This window comes from Phasianus colchicus, chromosome 3 (genome assembly GCF_987193195.1).
Source record: "Phasianus colchicus chromosome 3, bPhaCol1.hap1.1, whole genome shotgun sequence".
NCBI classification, from domain to species: domain Eukaryota; kingdom Metazoa; phylum Chordata; class Aves; order Galliformes; family Phasianidae; genus Phasianus; species Phasianus colchicus.
The window spans coordinates 36,681,143-36,702,001 of record NC_143438.1 but is presented as its reverse complement, the minus strand read 5'-3'; the positions used below and the strand labels follow the sequence as shown (position 1 = coordinate 36,702,001).

The 20,859-nt window shown below is 42.3% G+C and overlaps 2 protein-coding genes across 2 annotated transcripts; one reads left to right on the top strand and one right to left on the bottom strand.

Moving 5' to 3' along the window:
- Window positions 1-30: 30 nt before the first annotated feature.
- On the top strand, window positions 31-6,933 carry ACOT13 (acyl-CoA thioesterase 13). Its single transcript, XM_031589057.2, has 3 exons — window positions 31-163; window positions 4,026-4,210; window positions 6,239-6,933. The coding sequence occupies exons 1-3, from the start codon at window positions 74-76 to the stop codon at window positions 6,393-6,395; spliced, it is 432 nt and encodes a 143-aa protein (XP_031444917.1). The 5' UTR covers window positions 31-73; the 3' UTR covers window positions 6,396-6,933.
- A 5,116-nt stretch (window positions 6,934-12,049) lies between these two features.
- On the bottom strand, window positions 12,050-18,769 carry C3H6orf62 (chromosome 3 C6orf62 homolog). The gene is made up of 5 exons (XM_090137294.1): window positions 17,118-18,769; window positions 15,606-15,782; window positions 14,726-14,848; window positions 13,880-14,014; window positions 12,050-13,341 (listed from the first exon to the last, which is right to left on the bottom strand). Exons 1-5 carry the CDS (start codon window positions 17,244-17,246, stop codon window positions 13,216-13,218), a joined length of 690 nt encoding a protein of 229 aa, XP_089993420.1. The 5' UTR covers window positions 17,247-18,769; the 3' UTR covers window positions 12,050-13,215.
- Window positions 18,770-20,859: the final 2,090 nt, after the last annotated feature.

The following is a 20,859-nucleotide window of genomic DNA, read 5'->3' as shown; positions in this document are numbered from 1 at the left end:
GCTCTGCGGGCGGGGCGGAAGCGGGGCCGAGCCGTTCCGGGCCGCGCCGCCGTCACAGGGCGCCGCGACCGGGATGGGCAGCATGCGCTTCACGGTGGAGGGCCTGCGAGATGCCATGAAGTACATGGTGCAGTCGGAGGGCTTCGACAGGGTGCTCGGCAAGGTAGGGCGGGCTGCCGAGTCCCTGCTCCCCCAGCGCGGTGGGAAATGGGAGTAGTGTGCTTAACGCTTCCTTCGTAATGCCCGTGGCCAAGGTCACTTCTATGGTTGTGAAGTGCTGAAACGTTATTACTGCTCTCTGCTTAAAAGTAAAAACAAGAGGCCATTATAACAGACACCTTGAAGTTACGCAAACGTGTCACAGGTCTGCGAGCTGCCGGCAAGGCTCAGTGTTCAGAAATGTGGTGGTCTGGTGCTGCTCTGCGGTCACAGAATTATAGAAGGGATATTACAATAAAGTGATGCTACAGTACAATTAAAACATAGTTAAGATGGTGTTACTATTTCTATTGCGTATTGCAGTGCATGGTAGTGCAGCTGACGTGTTCTCCCACAAAGCAGGTTTCAGGGCCTTACATTTTGCAGAGCCAGGGTTCTGTTTCTGCTGTTCTGTTGTCTATGTGTGTGTGGAACCCTGCCGTGCAGAGATGAAGTGAATGCACCTGAGCAAACAGCCATGCCAGAACCTCTGTTTTTTTAGACGGAGGAGCAAAACTGATAGCAAAAGCAGTGTTCTCAGTGTCAGCTCCATTACCTTAAAGAAAGTTACTGTTTTCAAAGGGAGAGACTTAAACTGGATATGAGGAAAAAGTTTTTTACAGTAAGAGTGGTGAGGCACTGGAGCAAGTTGCTCAGGAAGTCTGTGGATGCCCTGTCCCTGGAGACGCTCAAGGTCAGGCTGGATGGGGCTCTGAGTAACTCCATCTAGCTGTAGGTGTCCCTGTTTACTGCAGGGGAATTGGACTAGATGGTCTTTAACAGTCCTTCCCAACTCAAATGATTCTATGAAAGCAACTATCATTATGTTTCCCCTAGACATTTTGATCTTATGTATAGAAAGTATAATGCTTTAGGAAGCTCACAGAATTGTAAAGAGTCCTTTAGTTATGATGACTCCAATCAGTTCCTACTGACATCTTCACCCTGCTGATTCTACTCTTCTTGCACCTTAAAATTCCATTAATTCGATAATGGGTGCAGCACTCAGCTAAAAAAGGTAACTTACTGAATTCAGCCTAGAGAGGCAGGCTTCTTACCTTTCTTTGAGAAATGTTGTGACTGCTTCTGAAACCCACTTCCAGAAGCAAAATGGTATAAAATAATAATTTTGTTTTAATTTCAAGCATCTGCTGTTGTCATAATCAGCTGAGTAGATGTGGGGAGAGCAACAGATGTTGTGTACCTTGATTTCAGTAATGCATTTGACACTGTCTCTTTATAGGTAAACTTAAGAAGTGTGAGATAGACAAGTGGACAGCCAGGTGGATTGAGAGCAGGCTTGACTCATTGTGGCCTTCCAATATTTAAAAGGAATTCATAAACATGAAGGAAATCAACTTTTTACAAGGGTAGATAGTAATAGGACAAGGGGGAATGTTTTTAAACTAAGGGAAGGGAGATTTAGATTATATGTCAGGGGGAAGTTTTTTACTGAGAGAGTGGTCAGGTGCTGGAACAGGTTGCCCAGAGAGGCCTCATCTCTGGAGGTGTTTAGGGCCAGGTTGTATGGGGCCCTGGGCTGATCTAGCACTTGATGTAGTGTCTGGCAATCCTGTTTGTGGCAGGGGGTTGGTACTTGATGATCCTTGAGATCCCTTCCAACCCACATCTTTCTATGGTTCTATGACTGACAGAGCTCAGAATAGTAATCAGCAGCTCAGAGTACAGTTGGAGGCCTGTAGCTACTGGTGTTCCCTAGGAGTTGGTACTTGGTCTAGTCATATACAACAGCTTCATCAGTGACCTGGATGAAAGGACACAACGCACCCTCAGCAAGAAGGCTGTGCTGCCATTCAGTGAAACATGGACTGGCTGGAGAGTTGGGCACAGAGGTACCTGATGAGGTTCAACAAGAGCAAGTGCAGAGCCCTACACCTGGGGAGGAATAACTGCATGCATTAGTACAGGTTAGGGGTAGACCTGCTGGAGAGGAGCTCTGCAGAGAGGGACCTGGGGATCCTGGTGGGCAGCAGGTTGGCCATGAACAAGCAGCGTGCCCACATGACCAAGAAGGCCAATGGTATCCTGGAGTGCAAGCAAAAGAGCATGGCCAGCAAGTTGAAGGTGATCCTCCCCCTCTGCTCTGCCCTGGGGAGGCCACATTTGGAATACTGTGTCTAGTTCTGGGCTCTCCAGTTCAAAAAATACAGGGAACTTCTAGAGAGTCAGTGGAGGGCTGCAAAGATGATTAAGAGCCTGGAGCATTCTCCCATACAAGGAAAAGCTGAGAGAGCTGGGCTTGTTCAGCCTGGAGGCTGAGAGGGGATCTTATCAGTGCTTCAGCAGGGGTTGGACTAGATGATCTCCAGAGGTTCTTTTCAACCCCTAAGATCCTGTGATTCTGGGAGCTACTTGAAGCCTTTCTTACTTTAGATTTTTTTCCTGTTCTGGAGAGGACAGATTTTAAGCTGAGACTTTTCAGCTTTAGAGATTGTTCAGCTTTAGCATCAGAGGAATTTTCTGTTTTAATTCCAACGTGGTATCCACGTAGGGCTTAACAACTGTGGGTTTTAAGCCCATTCTCAAAAGTGGTGCATCACAGATGTGACTGGGAGCTGAAGCAGCTCACTGAGATGTATGGGAGGACAGGCACAGAGGCTTTGGAGATGTACAAACTAGCAGCTGTAGCTCTGTAAGTCCTAGAAGCATTCAAGTACCCAACTACTGCTGTCAGGGGAGAAGGCATGAGTGCCAGATCAGAGACTAGATGCCATCCTTGACGTGCTGATAGATTGGAATGCTCCCTAAAGGCAGTGGAAACTATCATCTGCTGCCAGTGTCAGGCCTTGGGAAAAGACCTTGATTGCAAATTATGTCTGAAACAGTGTATTATAGCATGGCTGTTCCCCATAGGCTTGGGATCTTCATTGGTCAGGGTGCTATTTTTACACTAGAACACTGCCTCAGTGGTTTCCCCCTTTTTTTTTTTTCCATTTGAAGTTGGACTGAGTACTCAGTTACCACTTATCTTGCTATCATTTTTCTGCAAATTTTGCATAAACTTTGTCCTATCAGGGACTTCAGCTGGAATTGAGCTCTTATATCACATTATAACTAAGCAGTAGTGAAACTGGAGACATTTCAATCTTAAGAGTAAAGAGAATAAGTCAATCCATTTGAAATGTTATGGAAACACTGAAATTAAAAAAAAAAAAAAAAACAAAAAACCTCAATTCTTTGGTGAAACAAATCAGGAAAAAAAAAAAAGTAGGAGTTACAGTAAATATTATGTCCACGTTTCACTTGTGGCAGTCTGAAGGTTCTTCAAAGTATTTGCTACAAGCAGAAAAATAAGTACTATATATATATATATATATATATATATATATATATATAGTACTTATCTCAGGTCTGCATCCGTCTTCAGAATTTGGATGTAGTACTATTAAATGCAGAGAGTAGAGTAAAATAATTTAAGCAATTGAAATGCAATAATTTATTGGTCTCAAAAATCCAGCTGCCTTTGTTGATTACATGGGGAAGTGTAGTTCCACAAATGCACTGTGATTTCCTGTGTAACACCATTCTACATAACACTATAGAAGTGTGTACATAAATTATGGTGCTGTAGTACATTATGATTCAGCATTGGATAATTGTGCCCAGGAATGCAAATTTCAGTTCAAGGAGGCCAATGGGATTAGCTCAAAGTTTATGGAAACATCTATTGTGACAGTTAAATTACTGCGTTTTATGTCTTTCCATCTGTTTCATGAATCCAAAATAATCCTTTCAGCTTGATTCAGGGCAACACCTGGAGTTGGTACTCTGTCAGTAAGCTCTTTATTCCATTTTTGGTTATACAGATGAAGCTTCTTTCTGCAAATCCAGGAAAAGTTGTGTGTGAATTGAAAGTGGAGGAGGAACATACCAACAGAGGTGGCACGTTACACGGAGGTTTGACAGCCACGCTTGTGGACGTGGTATCAACAGTTGCATTGCTGTACACAGAAAGAGCATTACCTGGGGTCAGCGTGGACATGAACATCACGTAGGTATCTTCCACTGTGCCTAGCACTAACTTTTCTTCCCTGACAAGGTATTAACACATAGCGGAAGCGTAATGGAGTAATACTGCCTGCTTTAAAAAGGCATCTGAAGTCTTGTTTTTAATAAACTAAGTTGTGGGTGGAGGGAAGCATATCTGCAAAATTTGAGTCAGTTTTTATTTATTTGCTACCCATTCATTCACAGAATGTTAAAGGGGTGGTATATGGTAAATTTTAGTCTTACACAATTGGCTTATTTCTTTGCTTGGTCAGATTCGTTATTGGCCTCAAATAGCAAAATCTAGGCTTGAAACAGCTTTCAATAAACCCTTTTTCAGAGTTAGTCCAAGATTAAAAAAGGAAACATTTTAGCTCTGTTTTATACTCAGAGGATAAATTAAAAATTGAGTCAGAATTTCTCACTGACAGAAGATTCCTTTACTCTAGGGTGTTTGATGGTTGAGAATAGTTCTTCCTGTAATGCAATTTTTAAATAGTACCTTTAAAAAAAAATGTGTGAAACCTTCTTTGATCGTGCTGTTACAGCTTGTCAGCTTTGCTTCATTACTTCCACTGAAGAGATTATGACTACTAAAGTAGTCCTACAAATAACTAGTACTGAGCACTAAAAATCTTGGAGAAATAACTCCTCATTATAACTGCCTAAAAAAATGTAGGGAAATATGTGGGGAGTGATCTGTATATTTACCAGATGCCTTCCTTTCTCCCAGTGCCTTCTGATTTCCCACTGGTAATGTAGGACTGGAGCTTTCCACTGACACTGCGATGACCAGGAAATTTCTGGAAATGAAAACTTGAAATGTACACATGATTAATTTTGCCTTGCAGCAGTGTAATGAGAGACCAACATTTTAATTATTTACACCGTCAAAAATGCCTGCTCAATTATAAAAAGTTAAAATCTCAAGAAAATACTCTCTGGAGGTGATGCAAAATAATCAAGTAGCATAAAGTTTAGGAAATATGAGGGTCAAACAAAACTTAAAGTACTGCAGTGAAGTACTGCTTTCAATGAACAATTGATATTGGATATCAAATATAGCTATACTCCACCTTGTTTTCCTTTAGAGAAAGCTTTTAAAAAAGATCCTATCATGAAAAAACTGTTTCAGTGTTTCAGTAATGGAATGAACAGGGAGAAACAGAAGGCTTATTTATTTAAATCACAAGAGGATCAACAACCTCTGGGAGCTGAGACCCTGCCCCCCTGAAAACTAATGGGGCTTGTGCAACAGCAGCATGAGACATGATCAACATGGTGTTGTGCATAAAAATGATCTGGTTGATGAAGTTATGTATCCAGCACTTATACAGTCTCCTGTGCAAGTATATGAGTAGCGTTCCCTTACCTCAGGTCAGGGCTGGATCACATTCCTCCTGATTCTTTCCCAGTTTTTTGTGGTAAAATTTCTTCTTAATTCCTGGACAGTGTGTTTTCAGAGCATGTCCACACACTTATGTAAATAAAACAAAAAGTCATGTAATGAATAGAAATGGAGTTAAACCGGGGAAGTTTTGAAAGCCTCCCAAATTTCTATGGCTTTTCTCTGACCAGGCTATGAGAAGCAGTTAACCTGTGATTAGATTCTACACAGAAATGACCTTCTGGATATGTTACTTGCAGAGATATGCTGCAGAAACCAGCCAGACTGGCTTAGAAATGCCACGAGGAGCCTGCAGTGGCTAGAATAGGACTTAGGGTTGAGCTTGTATCAGATTTTTGGTACCTAATTCTTCCTGGTCCAGAAAGGACTTTTCATGAGAACCAAGTGGTGGGTTTCTTCTTGTCCTCCATTTCTTCAGAGGATGTTATACCAAACTACCACTGCAGTACTCTGGAGGAGTTCAAGGACTTTAAGCAGCAGGGATTTTCAAGCAGGCAGTTATAAGGATATGTGACTATTACTTGGTTTTGCTTAATTCCAATTGTGATAATCTAAAATGAAGAAATAAATTTGGATTTGTGCTCTGTACAGATCCTTACTTGTTCATTTTCTTCTTCATTTAAGATATACCTCAGCTGCTAAAATTGGAGAAGAAGTACTGATTACGGCTCAGATTTTGAAGCAAGGAAGAAATATTGCATTTGCCAGCGTGGATCTAACAAATAAGGCAACAGGAAAGTTAATTGCGCAGGGCAGACATACAAAGTATATAGGACAGTAATGCAGCAAATTTCAAAAATAATAACATTGGGTTAAGAATCCCCTCTAGAACAATTTTCTCACTTATGCGATGACAATCTCCACGCTTTTGATTGTATAACATGAATTGTCTCTGTTCCGTGATAAGTGAACAAATTTATTACCATCAAAGTGGTTAAATGCCTAAAATTAAAGCCTATTTGGGGATGAAAAACAACACAATAGCAGGAGAATGCATCTGTTTGGACTTTGAGGGTCAAGATAACAAAAAGCTTTTGGAACAGCAACATGGTTTACTAGCATGACAGTGTTAAAGGATCTGTTTTGTTTTTGCTGTTATGTAGCCATGTGAGTAAGCAGTCCACTCTCCAGGCTTATGACTATTGTATTCACATGCTACAGCGTATGCTTACTAACTGTTCTGTAGGGGTGTGGTGAAGGGTCCTTATTATTAAGCAACTAATTTCATGTTATGGAAAGTGTGAAGCAAGCTAATACAAAGCATAATTCACTGATGCCATAACACATTCAAATCTTTTCAATAAAGCTTTCTGAAACTACCTTTCTAAAGGTTTTTATCTCTTTGTTTCAAATAAAAGTTTGTTAGGACAGAGTGGCTGAAAGTGGGTGCAGTGAAACAGGCATACACCAATTCACCCAAGAAATTTATTTAATTTATTTTCTCGTTGATTCTGTTTGTGAATGTTCAGCTGCAGTATAAGAGCTTTCCAACTCTTAACTAAAGCTCTGTCTATATTTATTTAAAAAAAATCAACAGGTGAGACTCAGAAGTGTGTGAAAGGGATTTCTGAAAGCCTTGTGCCAGGCTCAAAGTTGAAGGTTGTCTGACACATGTTGAACGTTATAGAGTTCAGCTGCTGTTTCATCAGCTAAGACTTGTCTCCTCTTGCACTGCTGTTGACAGGTTTAACTGCTTTCCTTAAACAGCCTTGCAGAGGATCACCTCTCATCTACCACACTGCAAGAAAAATAGCAATGCCTAATGCACAGTGCAAGTTTATATAAAGCATTAGTATACACTGATAAAGTGTATGCAAGGTTGTTCTCGTTATACAAGCAGAGTCTTTGGTGATTTCAGCTTTATGACTGAATATACACTCCATGTATTTCAAACTCTTTTGTGCATTCTCAAAACTGAAGATTCAGTGAATATGTGGTACCATCTGTTTGTGCAGACCAGTTACCATCTATTTTGACTATTATCAAAGCAAGAGACAGAGGGTTAAGAATGACAGAGGCAGTGAATTTGAGTGCTGAAAGATTCAGAACACACTTCAGTTAGCTGCATGCCTGGGCAACTCTGCAGTTGTGTAATAACTGTCCCAGTGCAATTTAACACCTTCCCCCCATCAAAACTGGTTGCCTCAGTTAAATGGTCTCATTCTATCACATAGTATTCATCATATCTACATAATTGCAATTGAAAAGTGTCTGGGCAAATTAGGAATAGCAAACGTCACCAAGTAAACAGTATTCTTGTGTTCCTATTCAAGCCTGGCAAGGACAGTTGCAGGCTGAGAGGGAAACCTTCCTGAAATTACAAGTGAATTCTTTTCTTCCTTGTAACAGAATAGTCTGTCATGAGGGACATGGTATTTCAGTGCTGCCTAATTAACAAAAGGGGCATTACTAACATGCTGCCTGTTGTTTTAGAAGCAGTTCATTAAAGTCATTATTTTAAGACATCCTTGTCTGTTAGCACTCCGTCAGCAACAGTGCTGATAATTTATTTCACAAAATAACAGAGTTTAAGGCCTTTGAAGGAATTGTTACCATTAAGATGGCTTACTTTGGGAATAAGGTACCAAACTTTTATACTGAAGTGTTCTTTTTCCACTTCCACTCTAAACCTGCCTGTTAGAAAATCTGCATCTTATTCTAGCTAGGTCTGAAAGCAAAGAATGAGAAATAATTAGCATAATAATGACGAATAACACGTGGTTCCAGCTGGCATCAGAACAAACAGATCTCCTGTGGGGTTGACCTGGTTCTATCACTGCAGATTTAGGCATAACTCCCTCACAAGCAAATAAAGAGACAAGCATCACAAGACGGTCTCATCGTATTTGTATAAGAAATCACATATCCAGTAACTGACTTGTAACCATCATACCTTACAGATGACACTATCCATCCCATATTGTGGAGTTCATTGGTGCTTTTTTTTTCCCTCCAACACATCAAACACCTACACAACATTCCTACATGTCTAAAGATCTGTTCTTTCATAGGATCAAACTTTTAAATAGTGGAATGACACATCATGTAACAGTTCATCTTTATCTGAAAGCAACTGCAGCTTCTCACTGTATGCAATATATTGGTCAGCTAAGTGTTGCATGCTGGTTTCACATTATTACTGGCTGTTGCATCAATACATTCAGACTGACACCTGAGTATTTGTGCCACAGTGGAACTCTGCATAACTGATCCCTTGGAAAAACAAGGAATCAACAAAGAATCATTCCTCCCAGTGTTTAAAACCAAGAGCCCAGATGCTAAGCAGAACAAAAACCAATTGCAGCCAAGGCGCTGTGAAGAGGGTTTTGTCATTAAGGATTCCAACTCTTGGTTAGAGGCAACTTGTCAATGGCAAACTGAATAGAAGGGAGAATAAGGAAGTTAAACCTGTTTCAACAGTACCCATCAGGACTCATTGCTGGTTTTTCAGTTGAAGCCACCTGCCACAAGGGGCTGAACAGCTTCACCCAGGGTTCTCTGCCAATTTAATTATGAGTTAGTTGGTTTACAACTCTCAAACTGGCAAGCCATTTAAAGGAAACAGGGGAAGGGGACAGAATTAGAATTAGGCTGTTAAGTAACTGTTCTGAACAGCAGCTAAATTCTGTTCTGCTGCATTGACTGGCTCTGAGCCACTGCCAGGAGATGTGTAAGAACTTCTGATTGCATTTTACCATTAGCCATTTCACAACTTTGCTGTCTACAGAAATCATCTGATCAGTAGAAACAGAAACCCCCCAAACTGTTACCTCACTCTCCACAGGTATGGAGAAAGAGGGACTCCGATTCCTATTTCACTCCTTAAGAGTTCAGGGACAACATGCTGACAGTTACTGCCTTTGTGATCTTATAGTTCATTCACTGAATGACTGCCTTTACTAAATCCCACAGGCACAAGTAGCCACAGCTGTAGGACACTGCACTACATGCAGTTCTCAATGAGAGTAAGTTACCTGGAAGCCCTTACAAAAAGGAAAGCACTGGCTATCCTGAAAACTCCCTACTGCTGCTTGCTGAAACACTACTATCTGGGCTGTATCACTGCAGTAGGAAGTTGTATCTTTAACATTCTTCTGCTTAAAACAAACAGTAGCTGCTCACATAGTTTTTCAGGAGCCCAGAAAAGCAGCTTGTAGAGCAGATGCCGTAGGCTCAGCATGGCTTTAGCATACAGCAATTGCACTCAAATTACAAGCCCTTCCCATACGTAAATACTCTTCAAGCAGAAAAACTAGGTCATAGATATCTTCAGCCCTAAAAAGCATTTCAGTCAGTCATGCAAAAATTACACTTGCCTATCACTTGCTCTGCAGGTTAACTGAAGCAAGCTGATTTATCTATCCCTGTGCATCATCTGTGAGGGACATTCTGTTTGATATATGCTGCAGGGAAAAAAAAACCCACAAAGCAGACCCCTGAGGTGTAGATGGAACTGTAGCTTTCGTAGTATTTTATTTGCCTCAAAACTTCAGCAGATAAACTTTCTCATTTTTGCAGAATTTGATTATAGCTGTCTCTCATTACTTAATTCCAGAAAGCTTTCCCAGAATCTCTAGGTTTATGCAGTTTCTGTACTTCCTGCTTTCCCTAACTGCAAAGCTGAAAATAGAAGCAGCTTTTCCAGTCTAATGCTACAGAATAAGTAAATTTATGCCATGTCTGTGCTTACATACATGAAACAGGTAATCTATAAATTCCTGACTTTAGTAACTTTCATACTACTGGCAGGAACTTTAAAACAATCTTCGATGAATCTTTAGCAGTGCTTTTTGTAATCTCACATTTGAGAAGCAAAAAACCCCCAAACAACTAAAAGGACTACTTTTTATGCAACCCTCAGAGTCAGACTTAATATGAAACAGATTTCATTAACTACACATAACTTACTGACTCAGCAAATGACAAGCACAAGAAAACATGTTGTTCTCCTGGCAGCAAAACAGAAATGGGCATGGAAACCTGTAGTTTTCAAGAGGGGAGTACGTACAATATGCAGTTCACAGTTTGCTTTCTAAGCTGCAAGAGCACAAGCTGAACACGAGCCCTCACAGCCTGGAAAAGCAACCACATCTTGGGATCAAGATGCATCAAAAGCAACATGGTCAGAAAGGAGAGGGAAGACTGCACTGCAGAGACCTCGCCTGGAATACTGTATCCAGATGTGAGTCCTCAGTACAGGAGAGACATGGAGAGGTCTTCATGTATTTACACACATCCCCTGCAAAAAAAGTAATTAGGCTTACACAAACTATGCTTTGTAAGCATGAGTACTGTGAGATTAAACCTACATTTTGAAGAACCCTATCAAGTCACTATGACAGAGGGCCTGAAACCATAAGCAAGGTATTGATTTCATTGATTCCAAAAGTGCTTTTGTTACAGAAGCTAACAGAATAATGCTGACATTAAACTAGAAATTCCATTAAGAGTACAGTAACATTAAGCTTGATCTTTTTCCTCCGAAGTCATTCTGCAGGCAGAGAGAGTTGCCTTCTAAAGATGGTCAATGATATGAACTCCTATACAATGAGATTTTGATGCCCTTGAGTCTCTTGTTTCCCTTTATCTTGACTACTTACAAAAGGCAGAAGTGCATCAACTCCATCTGACAGCACAGCAAAAAATGTATTTGTTAGCTGTGTGGAACACATCATTTACCAGAATCAGTATTACACATCTACATTCTTCTCCCATGAAAGCATAGTTGCATTTAACTCTGGGATCATCATCACAAAGAATAAACAAATAACCAGTGCATCTTTTGCAACCCATAGAAGACTCTCAAAGCAACTAAACTGAATTCATTTCTCTATGTATTACAGAAGACTATAAATTAAGGATCATGCCAGGGTTGACACTATACAAACAACTGTACAAATCCAACTAGGCCAACATTGGAGGTTTTTGTTGCGTTTTTAAAATTTGTTTTAGTGACTTCTTACATCAGGAACATGAAGATGTTTGCTTCACTAATCAAGGTAACTACAAGGTAAACTCTTACAGGCATGAAGATGGTATAACTAGTTGGGAAACTAAGCACTACCTGCAGATACGTTGGTTGGGATTTTATAGAGCAGAAATTTCAATATGATTTCTTTGTGAGGCATGCAGCTTTCAGGCAGTGTTTTTCTGGATTGTTCCAGTTTAACCTGTAGGATATTATGACCAAAGAACTAAAAATACCCATGTAGCATACACACTAGTATGCCAGTGATTCTGTGATTTCCAACAGCTGCTTTTCCATAATAAACATTTTCCCCGTTTACTAAAAAGAAAACTTTAACCACTATGTTATGTTAATCGTAACATCATTTTACAGTTTGTGTGTTTTTTTTTTAGTGCTTGCAACAGGTGACACTGTCAAAAGGTAAGACACTGGTAAAACTCACAGGATTTCCATGAATAAACACAGAATGTCTTTCACCTAATTTATTTAAGTTCCAATTTTTTTTTTCCAATTTCAAACAAAAGCTAAATACAAGTTTTAAACAGGTAAGCACTAGCTTTATCCAAAGGGAGCAGGCTTATACAGTTTTACTCCAGTAAAGTACTCAACCCTTAATCAAAACCTTCTTTGTCATCAAAACTATACAGTAGTCTTTCTTTTATCATTGCACAATCTTAATGTTCTGTCAGAACCAACTTTTGACACTCCAAACACTATCTTACATTGTTTTATATTGTCTATTCCAAAAGAAAAAACCTCAACAGGTTTTCCATAAGAAATGTTTTAGAAACCAGTATTTCCTGCACAGTTCACCAGCAAGTCTACAAGTCTCAACTCTCAAGAAAAAATAATCCTCTACCAACATTGTTTCTGCAGCTATTATTTTACTTTATTTTTAGCTGCTTTAGCGACTTCAGACTCCAGGTCTGCCTCATCTGTATAAATGCATCCAACTCAAAAGAATACTTTCATACAGTTATACAGCAACTTGGGGAAAGATCCAAAATGAAAGTGCCAGTAAACTCATACATGGCCCAGCAAAAGAAAAAAAAAAGGCAAGAAATGCCTACACATTAAATGAGATGCTTTTTTTCCTTGCTTTAAAAGAAGAGAGAAGTCTTTCCCACATTTACCTCCTATTGTAATAGCCACTTTTCTGTTCACTAACGTGAATCTGATACTGCTCTTTGATACAATCATTAACAGCTAAGCTGTAAGGCTTTTAAACCATTTACATTCACTTCTCACCCTCCCAATACTGATGGTTAACACAGATGTTAGGGGACATGACCAGCACAAATGGGAACACCACCACAAATGATCACCTTGTGCTTTCAGATACATTTGTTTCAGTGTACAGTCCCTTCATTTCACATTTTAATAAGATGCTGATGCAGTGCAGAAGTATGCAAAGCATCCTCTCTTTCACAAGGTCCATGCAGAAAACAACTTAAAATTTTAAAGTTCTGAGATACAAATGACAAAAAAAAATCCAGGATGATCAAGTTTCACAATGTATAGTGTTCTGAACATGAGTCCGTTTTCTTCTAAATCCTGAAAGAATAAAGTGGTGAGGAAAGTGAAAAATTCACTGCTGCATTCTGTGATCTTCCCCATTTTGCTGGCCAGTACCTTACTCTGGCATGTAAGGACGGAGGTGATCCTCTATGGTACCAACCGTCCAGTGTGTGAGCTGCTCCTGTGGCAGGTACAGGCAGATGCTGCATAACTTGAAGATTGTAGCTTTGTTTTTTGGAGTCTAGAGGCAAAGAAAACACAAAGAAAAGCAATTAAACATGCAAGCCAACTCAAGACTAACAGGCAGACACTCAGAAGACTCAATGCAATTAACAGCATGTTTGTGGCAGAACACAGCATTTAAAAGCCACTGTCTTTCACACAATCTAAACAAAAGACTCCAAATACCTAAAAAATCTTCTCATTATTTTGTTCATTTTCCCTTCAGCCATTTCGGTAAAAATCACATAAACTCAGCCAATACTTTAACGTCTCCGAAATACTTAAGTCTATTTCAGAACTTCATGTTTTTGTATTAAAAATTACAGAATTGTGCAGCCAGATCTCTGCCCTGTAAATAGCTCATGCATGCGCAAATACTATTTATAGCATGTTTCCTCTAAGAGCTGAAACGCAAGCACGAATGCACAATCAGTTTTTCCACATGGATATTTTGCAATACAAGTCACTAACATTCCTAAGAAGAAAAAGCATTTGATGATTAAGACACTCCTAAAACACACCTTGGGTATCACAGAAAAGGGACACAGTAAGTTTACCTGCAAGTGCTGTCTGTCAATGAAGAGAAACACTGACTGGGTAGGGTTGTTGACAACAATTCCAGTCTTGTCCTTTCGGCTCAGAACATGCAGAAACTGTTTTTCGTAGTCACCATGATGAAACTCAAACTTGGCCTGCATTGTGTGAGGAAGGGAAATATTTACCCAGCTAAAAACGCAATTATAATTAATTTCTTTCAATCTGGGACCTGAGCAACAAGTACACAGTCTTGGCACAGAAGTTAAACTGCTTAGACTCATTCCAATGGCATTTATAATTCAAACCAAGGTGCAACTTTAACTGCCTACATAAGAAAAAAATTCAGCTTATTCTAACCAGAACATCTGTGCATCAGCTATACAGCACATTTCTGTCAATAACTTACTACTGCAACTGAAGTTATTTTGAAATGTTGGAAATTTGTTTGTTTCAAGGCAAAACTACAATGCAATAATCCCACCTATTTCAGATCTGCTACCATTTATAAAATACAGCAACTCAGGGGTACTCACAGAACCTTAATGACATATGTAGATAAAGATTACATTGTACTGAGAAGAGCCATGTTGAATTAGTTACTAGAAACACTAAGAATATGCATCTGTTTATATATGCCATTTGAAAAGGTCCTTCATACAGTTTCCTTCATGCTAAGATCACAATTCATGAAGCAGAACTCAGAAGATTGTTTTATAATTAAAACTAACTGGAATGCTTTCTAACATGCACAGAAGTCACAGACCTTATCACAGTTAAGTAAAGATAGTATTAAGCTTCCCCTTCTTCCTCCTGCCTAGTCCCTTCTTCCCCACCCCCAGAAACGTAATTTCAGTTAAAAACAATACCTGAACAGGCCTAAAGGGTTCATCAGATCCCTTCCACCGAGAAAACAGGAGACAGACTATCTTTTCAATGTCATTACGAGGCCAGAGAATGAAGTCCATCTCCTGGGTACAGCCGATCACATCCTGCAAGTGGTAGAGTTCTGTACTTAAGACTCTCTCTATTAGTAGGAGATACAGATAAGCAACTTGCCTATACAGGCTTAAAATTAAAAGGTGATACTTATTATCATGTTTGTGTGGGTTTTTTTTCCCCATTTGTTTTACTCAAAAGAACTATAATCTTCCTCACCCTCCAGTGAGTTTTAAGTATCCAGCTTCAGGAAAACTATCATTCCTAGGAAAGGTTATTTGCTTTCCAGTATTCATCTAACAAAACCACTTAGTTATATGTATATAGTTGCTTCAGTACATACCTATTAACAGATGCCAGCAAAAAATTACCAAGGCATATTTCAGTGAGACACATTAAGATAAAGCACAAGCACTGCAGATTCAAGCAGAATTTCAGAAAGCATGTGCTAAGTTCTATAAGCACTGGAATAGGCTCCCCAGGGAGGTGGTTGAGTCACCATCCCTTGATGTGTTTAAAAATCATTTTGTTGCGGTGCTCAGGGACATGATTTAGCAGAAGGTTGTTAGAGTTAGGGTAGTATGGTTGGGTTGCAGTTGGACTTGATCTTGGAGGTCTTTTCTAGCCTGAGCAATTCTATGATTCTAAGTTACCCTTCAAACTAGACCCTACAAAAACAACCCTTCAGAACTTTCAGGCAGCAGCAGCAGATGAGAAAATAGGGAAGCAGGATTAGCATCAAGATTTACAAATACTAGTACAAGAATTCAAAACTCAAGGTGAAACTCAGCAAGCAAAGTATAACCCTACCCTGCGCATAGACTGGTAGCGGGGTGCATGAAGCTGTACTACATCCTTCTGCAGAAGCTCTAAGGAACTTTCCAAAGAATAGCTGGAATCCCGCACACCTCTCAGAATATTTTCTTCATAATTATTGGTCATGACTGGTATCACTTCAGACACTTCAAAAAGCGCTGACTTTTTCTTCTGCAAAAGAAAAAAACACATTGCATTAAAGGTTACACTCATTTCTAGGTACTTGTAATTAATTTATTTCAGATTTCATAATCTTCTTTTGGATCAAATATCAAGAGTCTACCCAGACACTGTTAGAACTGAACTTCCACCATGCAGAATGCATGACTTCAGACTGACCAAGAGTCCTCCACAAGCTTTTATTTGCCAGTCAAGTAAACCTGATGAAGTCTTTCACCTCAATGTTTGTTAACAGTGGGGAGACTGGCTTATTAGAACCTCATCAGCTAAGAAAATCCAGTTACCACTGACTAGACTTGTACTTCTTTAGAAATAGTGGTATGTTTTACTACTGGGAGAAGTAACACAGAAGGAAAAAATAATGAATTGTCCTTTAATACAAGCAAGTTCACTCAGCAGTCTCATTGCAATAGCAATGCAATACCCAGAAACTATGTCACACTATAGAATGCAGAGTTTGAACAAGAACTGATGAACAAACTGGACACAACAATTTTATGGAATTTTTTAAATGAAGTCCGGAGAACAGTCTTCATTAAAAAGAAGTAACTTCTACCAAATGTAAAGAACCATACATTTAGATAGAATAAACAGTTTTAGTGCTCATGTACACGTGCTTCCTTATTTTGTCCATTTAGTTGCAATTTGCTTCCATCTTCACTCAGTCAATTTGCTCAGTATGTTACTCTGAGCATCTACTTTTCCTCTCCTTCTGTGGACGGAGAAATCTTACAATTCTGGCTCTAAGCTGATATTAGAATGCCAATGGGTTTCCCATTTTGGTCCACATTTAGAGCCTCCAACAGCCTTCTACAAGACAGCTGAGTGAACAGACTTCCTCTTTTTCCCCCTACTTTCAGAAAGGGGGAGGCAGCTTCACATACGTCAACATCCTCGGGCCACTGCAAAACTGCCTTTAACAGCCGCTCCCTTCAGCTGCCAAGTTCTCCCTTCTGCTTTAACCAGATAAGTGCAGTAGCTTTGTCAATTGCACCAGTCAGGTCTCGTTTCTTAACTGAACCATTTCACAGCAAACAATTATACAACTCAGACCATAATAAAGCTGAACAAAGTACAACATAACTTGTACTTCTCCAATACAGAAGCTACCAACTTATTTAATAATGCATTAGCACCCCCAGGATTACAGAACTACAAACACATGAAAAGAAAAGCCAAATTGACAATAAATAAGAACTAGGCAAATATCAATGAGCAATAAAAAGACATAAAACGTTCAAGGGAACAAACTACTGATAAAAGACTTGGCCCAGCATAGTTATCTTGCACTGCAACACAGAAGCAGATAAACAAGAACCAAGTTACCTTGTCCTTGAACACAAAGGCAATGTACATCTTGAAGTCAAACTGGTCAGCTAAAGATTCTTTTTTCTTTCTAAGCTGAGCACGAAGTCTGTTCAGAGCTTGTTTCTTCCGGGAGTTTGGGTCCCCCATTTTGTTATATAGGTGGTACTAAAGCCTTTGGAAACTGTCGCTAAACTATGGGCACTTTTTCATAAGACTCAAGTACAACAGAAACAAGTCATTTTATTCCTGCTAATATGACTGAATAGATAAAAACACAAGTGCAACCCAAAACCGCACCTCAGGCAGTATTTTATGGGAATGTCATATTGGAAGGGCCAAGAAACAAAATAAACAGTTGCCCAGCCATGGCTGGACAAGAGGTTTGACCATAAACCAAGAAAAAAAACCTAAGAATTTTTAACAACAACAAAAAAAATTTAACAGTTTGGCTGCAGGAATAAGTGGGCGAGAATGAAAAAACAAATCTTATCACAATTTATGTGTACAATAAAAAGCAACTGGCACAAACCCAATCCATGGGGGGGTTATTTTTGCTCTGCTTACAAAAAAATGAAGCTGGTATTACAAACTGCGTTTCACCCCAGCCAGATTCATGACTCTACTGATTATTATTCTCAGATTCCCACTATTGCTGTGCTGCTTTTTACCCTTCACGACGATTACACTTGGTGGACGGCAGAGAAAAGGGTGCAAAGGAGGAGTGCGCATCCTGGGAGGTATGACATTTCTCTGCCAACAAGAACAAAATCAACTACAGACAACACAGTGCTGGTTTGAAGGGAAGCAAAGAGAAAAAACAGCAGAGTCATTTCTAACTTCATCCTGCTCAACATCGGGCACGTCACTGCCCTGAGGCTTCTGCTGCCAAAGGGAAGAGAAAGCATGACAGCCACCGATGAGAAGCAGGCAGGGGTTAAGAGACAGTATTATCTCACCTAGAGACTAACACCCAAACAGACACCCCAAACCCTGACTCCTTCCCAGCAGGAGAGCTCTACATCCCCCGATGCCCCACAGGCTCCCTGGGCTGCTGACCCCTGGGGGATCCTTCTCTCTCTACTGCTGCTGTGCCTGCAGCGCACTCGGCTAGCCGAGGCTGTGCATGACCAGTGCTCCCTGCTTCTCCTTGGGCCTCCCTATGCAAGGCGGCAGAGGCTGGAGCGGGCGGCCCGTGCCCGGGGCCTGGCACACCCACAGTAGCGCGACGCTTCCTCCTCTCACTTCATGGTCACGACTTGGAAAACATGGAGAGTTTTGCTTCTGCTTTTCTTGCCAAACAGATTTCAGTGGCAATTTTTTTTTTGGCGAGGTTTTTTTTTTTTTTTTTTAATCACAAGCCTAGGTTGTGATTTTAAACCTCCCAAATACCCTTCCCCCCCGAAAAGCAAATCCCCAATTATCAGGTTATTTTCCTTCTCTCTCCAGACATTTTGCCCCCCGAGGTGTTTGATTAGATTAGCAGGGATTTAAAGGTTGGAGGTTAGCAAATTCGTCGGACCAGGTTAAAGACAGGGGAACAAAATTCCCCCCTCCTCTCCTTACAAAGAAAGAAAAAAAAAAAACAGAAAAAAAGGAACTCCTCCCCCAATTTCCCCCTAACTGAAGCAAGAGGCTGAGAGACTCAGACAAGAGACCAGGGCCGTGGCTCGCTCGCTACCCGCAGCCGGCGGGCGCAGGAGGGGCAGAGGAGGCGGCGCTGCTAGCAGCACGGAGAGGAGCCATGTCAAGATAAAGCCACCAAGCCGCCGAGCCCCCCCATCCCCGCCGCAGTGGACACGGTGACCGGGCCGCCCGCTCTGCCGCTGCTCAGCCCCAGCCTGGTCCCCATAGTCTAGCTCAGCGCCCCGGTGCCGGGGAGTGGGGAAATGGTGGCGGAGAGAGAAGGAGGAGAAGGAGGAAGAGGCGACGGCGGCGGCAGCAACGGAAGGAGGAGGAGACGGCGGCGGGTCGCTGCGCTAGCGGCTCCCAAGGAAGGCGGCGGGCATAGAGGCGCCGGAACGGCGGCGGAGGACGGGGACAGCCCGAAGGAGGACGAGGGCTCTCTTCGCCCAGGCGACCCTGGGACGTCCTCGGAGGCGACGGCAGGAGCGAGCGGGAGCGCCGCGGTCTGCGCCTGGCCGTCGGCACGGGAGCGAAGGGCGAGAGCAGCCGCGCGGCAGGAGCGAGCGCTCAAAATGGCAGCGCCTGAGTCACACGGGTGCCGCCCTGCCCGCACTGCGCAGGCGTGCTCGGCCGGCGCGTACCAAGCGCTCGGGCCCGCGGGGGAAAGGGATCCGGGCTGCGGGTCGGAAGGCTCCGCGGCAGCCTCGTTATCCGCGGGCACCCGCTTCTGGGAGGAATAAAGAGGAGACAACAAATGCGGCAGGGCTCCTCCGAGCCGTCAGCGCGGCGAGAAGCCCGGCGGTTCTCGCCTGCTCCTTTGTCCCCCCGGCGCGCCGTGTCGCTGCCCTCGCGCCCCACGTGCCCCTGAGCGACGGGAACCCGGATGGAGTTGCTCAACGCTGCACTCGGGCGGGGGAAGAAGCGACCCCCCCCCCCTTACGCCGCTCCCGCACGGTGGGAGCTGCCGGAGAGAGACGGGTTCTACGAGGCGTGTGGTGGTTTTCGTGTCGGGGCGGCCGCTTTTGTTTCATCTCACTCACCGAGTGCTGGGTTCAGCTCAGAATGTGTGCACGAAGTAAACTGCACGTGTGAAAATAAGTTGACCACGAGGCGCCAGGTGGTGCCCACCTCCAACGTGGCTCTGCAGCAGCGAATGTGTGTGGCTGAGGTGCGCCTGAGGAAGGCTGCTCGCTTTTTTGTTGCTATTCCGGAGACCCTAGCCTAATCCTTGAATAAAAATAGACATTTCTTATCTAGATGCCACCCATTTCTCAGCTCTTCTGCCACAGAAAAAGCAAAGGCACACAGTTCACGTTCCCAGTTGCTCCTTTCAGTGGTAGTGCCCATAGGTGTGGGCATAAGGGTCACCTTCTGCACTGTGCCCTGGCTCCTGACTGTCCATTCCTCTTTTCTTCCCCATAGCCAGGGACATGGGGTAGAAAAGACAAGCCTCCCCCCCGGCATTGCCCAGAAGTAGACTGCTTCTGACAGGCCTTAGGCTTGCCTTGCGCTGAAGCAGGGCTGGCAGTGATCCGCTGTTTCACGACTGTACCACCACTGCAGCAAAAAAAGTGTGTCACTGGGGTGAAGGCACCCCTTCCACATTCCCTCTGGCAGTGTCCGTGACTCATCAGAACAGAAATGGTGTTAGGAAAGATTACAAGCAGAAGGTGAGTGCAGGCACTGTCCGTCTGGGCTGACTGTTTCAGAGCTCACAGAGCATGGCGGTGGGTTCTCTCTGATAAACTCCAGTAAATGTCAGTCTTTTATTTCCCCTGCTGTGACTTGGCTGTGCTGCTTTCTTTTGTTCTCTCCGTTTCCTGTTGGTTATTTCCCTTTGGCTCAGTTCTCCTTCGCACACTTTCCCTCTGACTCCTTCCTCCTGTCTGTCTCTGGCAGGGAGCTGTCATGCCTCAGCCCTTAGCTCTTGTCCTTACCCACCACCAGCCAGGTCCTCTGAGTCAGACCTCCATCTTGCCTTCCCTGTTGCAGGCGTGACCCAGGACACTCCCCTGTTGTTCCAAACAGAGCAGAAGCAGGCCATTTTTCACCAACTTGCAGCCTGCTGTTCACTCCTCATGGCAATGCCTGTAGAAAATAACTCTGTGAGTGGAGGTAGAAGCATGGTCTCTAACCA

What these genes read in the sequence shown, in the direction of transcription:
- C3H6orf62 (XM_090137294.1), bottom strand. Translation starts at nt 17,246, where the DNA reads ATGGGGGACCCAAACTCCCGGAAGAAACAAGCTCTGAACAGACTTCGT. An exon ending in GCTACCAGTCTATGCGCAGG is followed by an intron (nt 14,849 to 15,605) that starts GTAGGGTTATAC and finishes TACCACTTGCAG; the next exon opens with GATGTGATCGGCTGTACCCA. An exon ending in AACCCTTTAGGCCTGTTCAG is followed by an intron (nt 14,015 to 14,725) that starts GTATTGTTTTTA and finishes CACACAATGCAG; the next exon opens with GCCAAGTTTGAGTTTCATCA.
- ACOT13 (XM_031589057.2), top strand. Translation starts at nt 74, where the DNA reads ATGGGCAGCATGCGCTTCACGGTGGAGGGCCTGCGAGATGCCATGAAG. An exon ending in TCGACAGGGTGCTCGGCAAG is followed by an intron (nt 164 to 4,025) that starts GTAGGGCGGGCT and finishes TTGGTTATACAG; the next exon opens with ATGAAGCTTCTTTCTGCAAA. An exon ending in AGCGTGGACATGAACATCAC is followed by an intron (nt 4,211 to 6,238) that starts GTAGGTATCTTC and finishes TCTTCATTTAAG; the next exon opens with ATATACCTCAGCTGCTAAAA.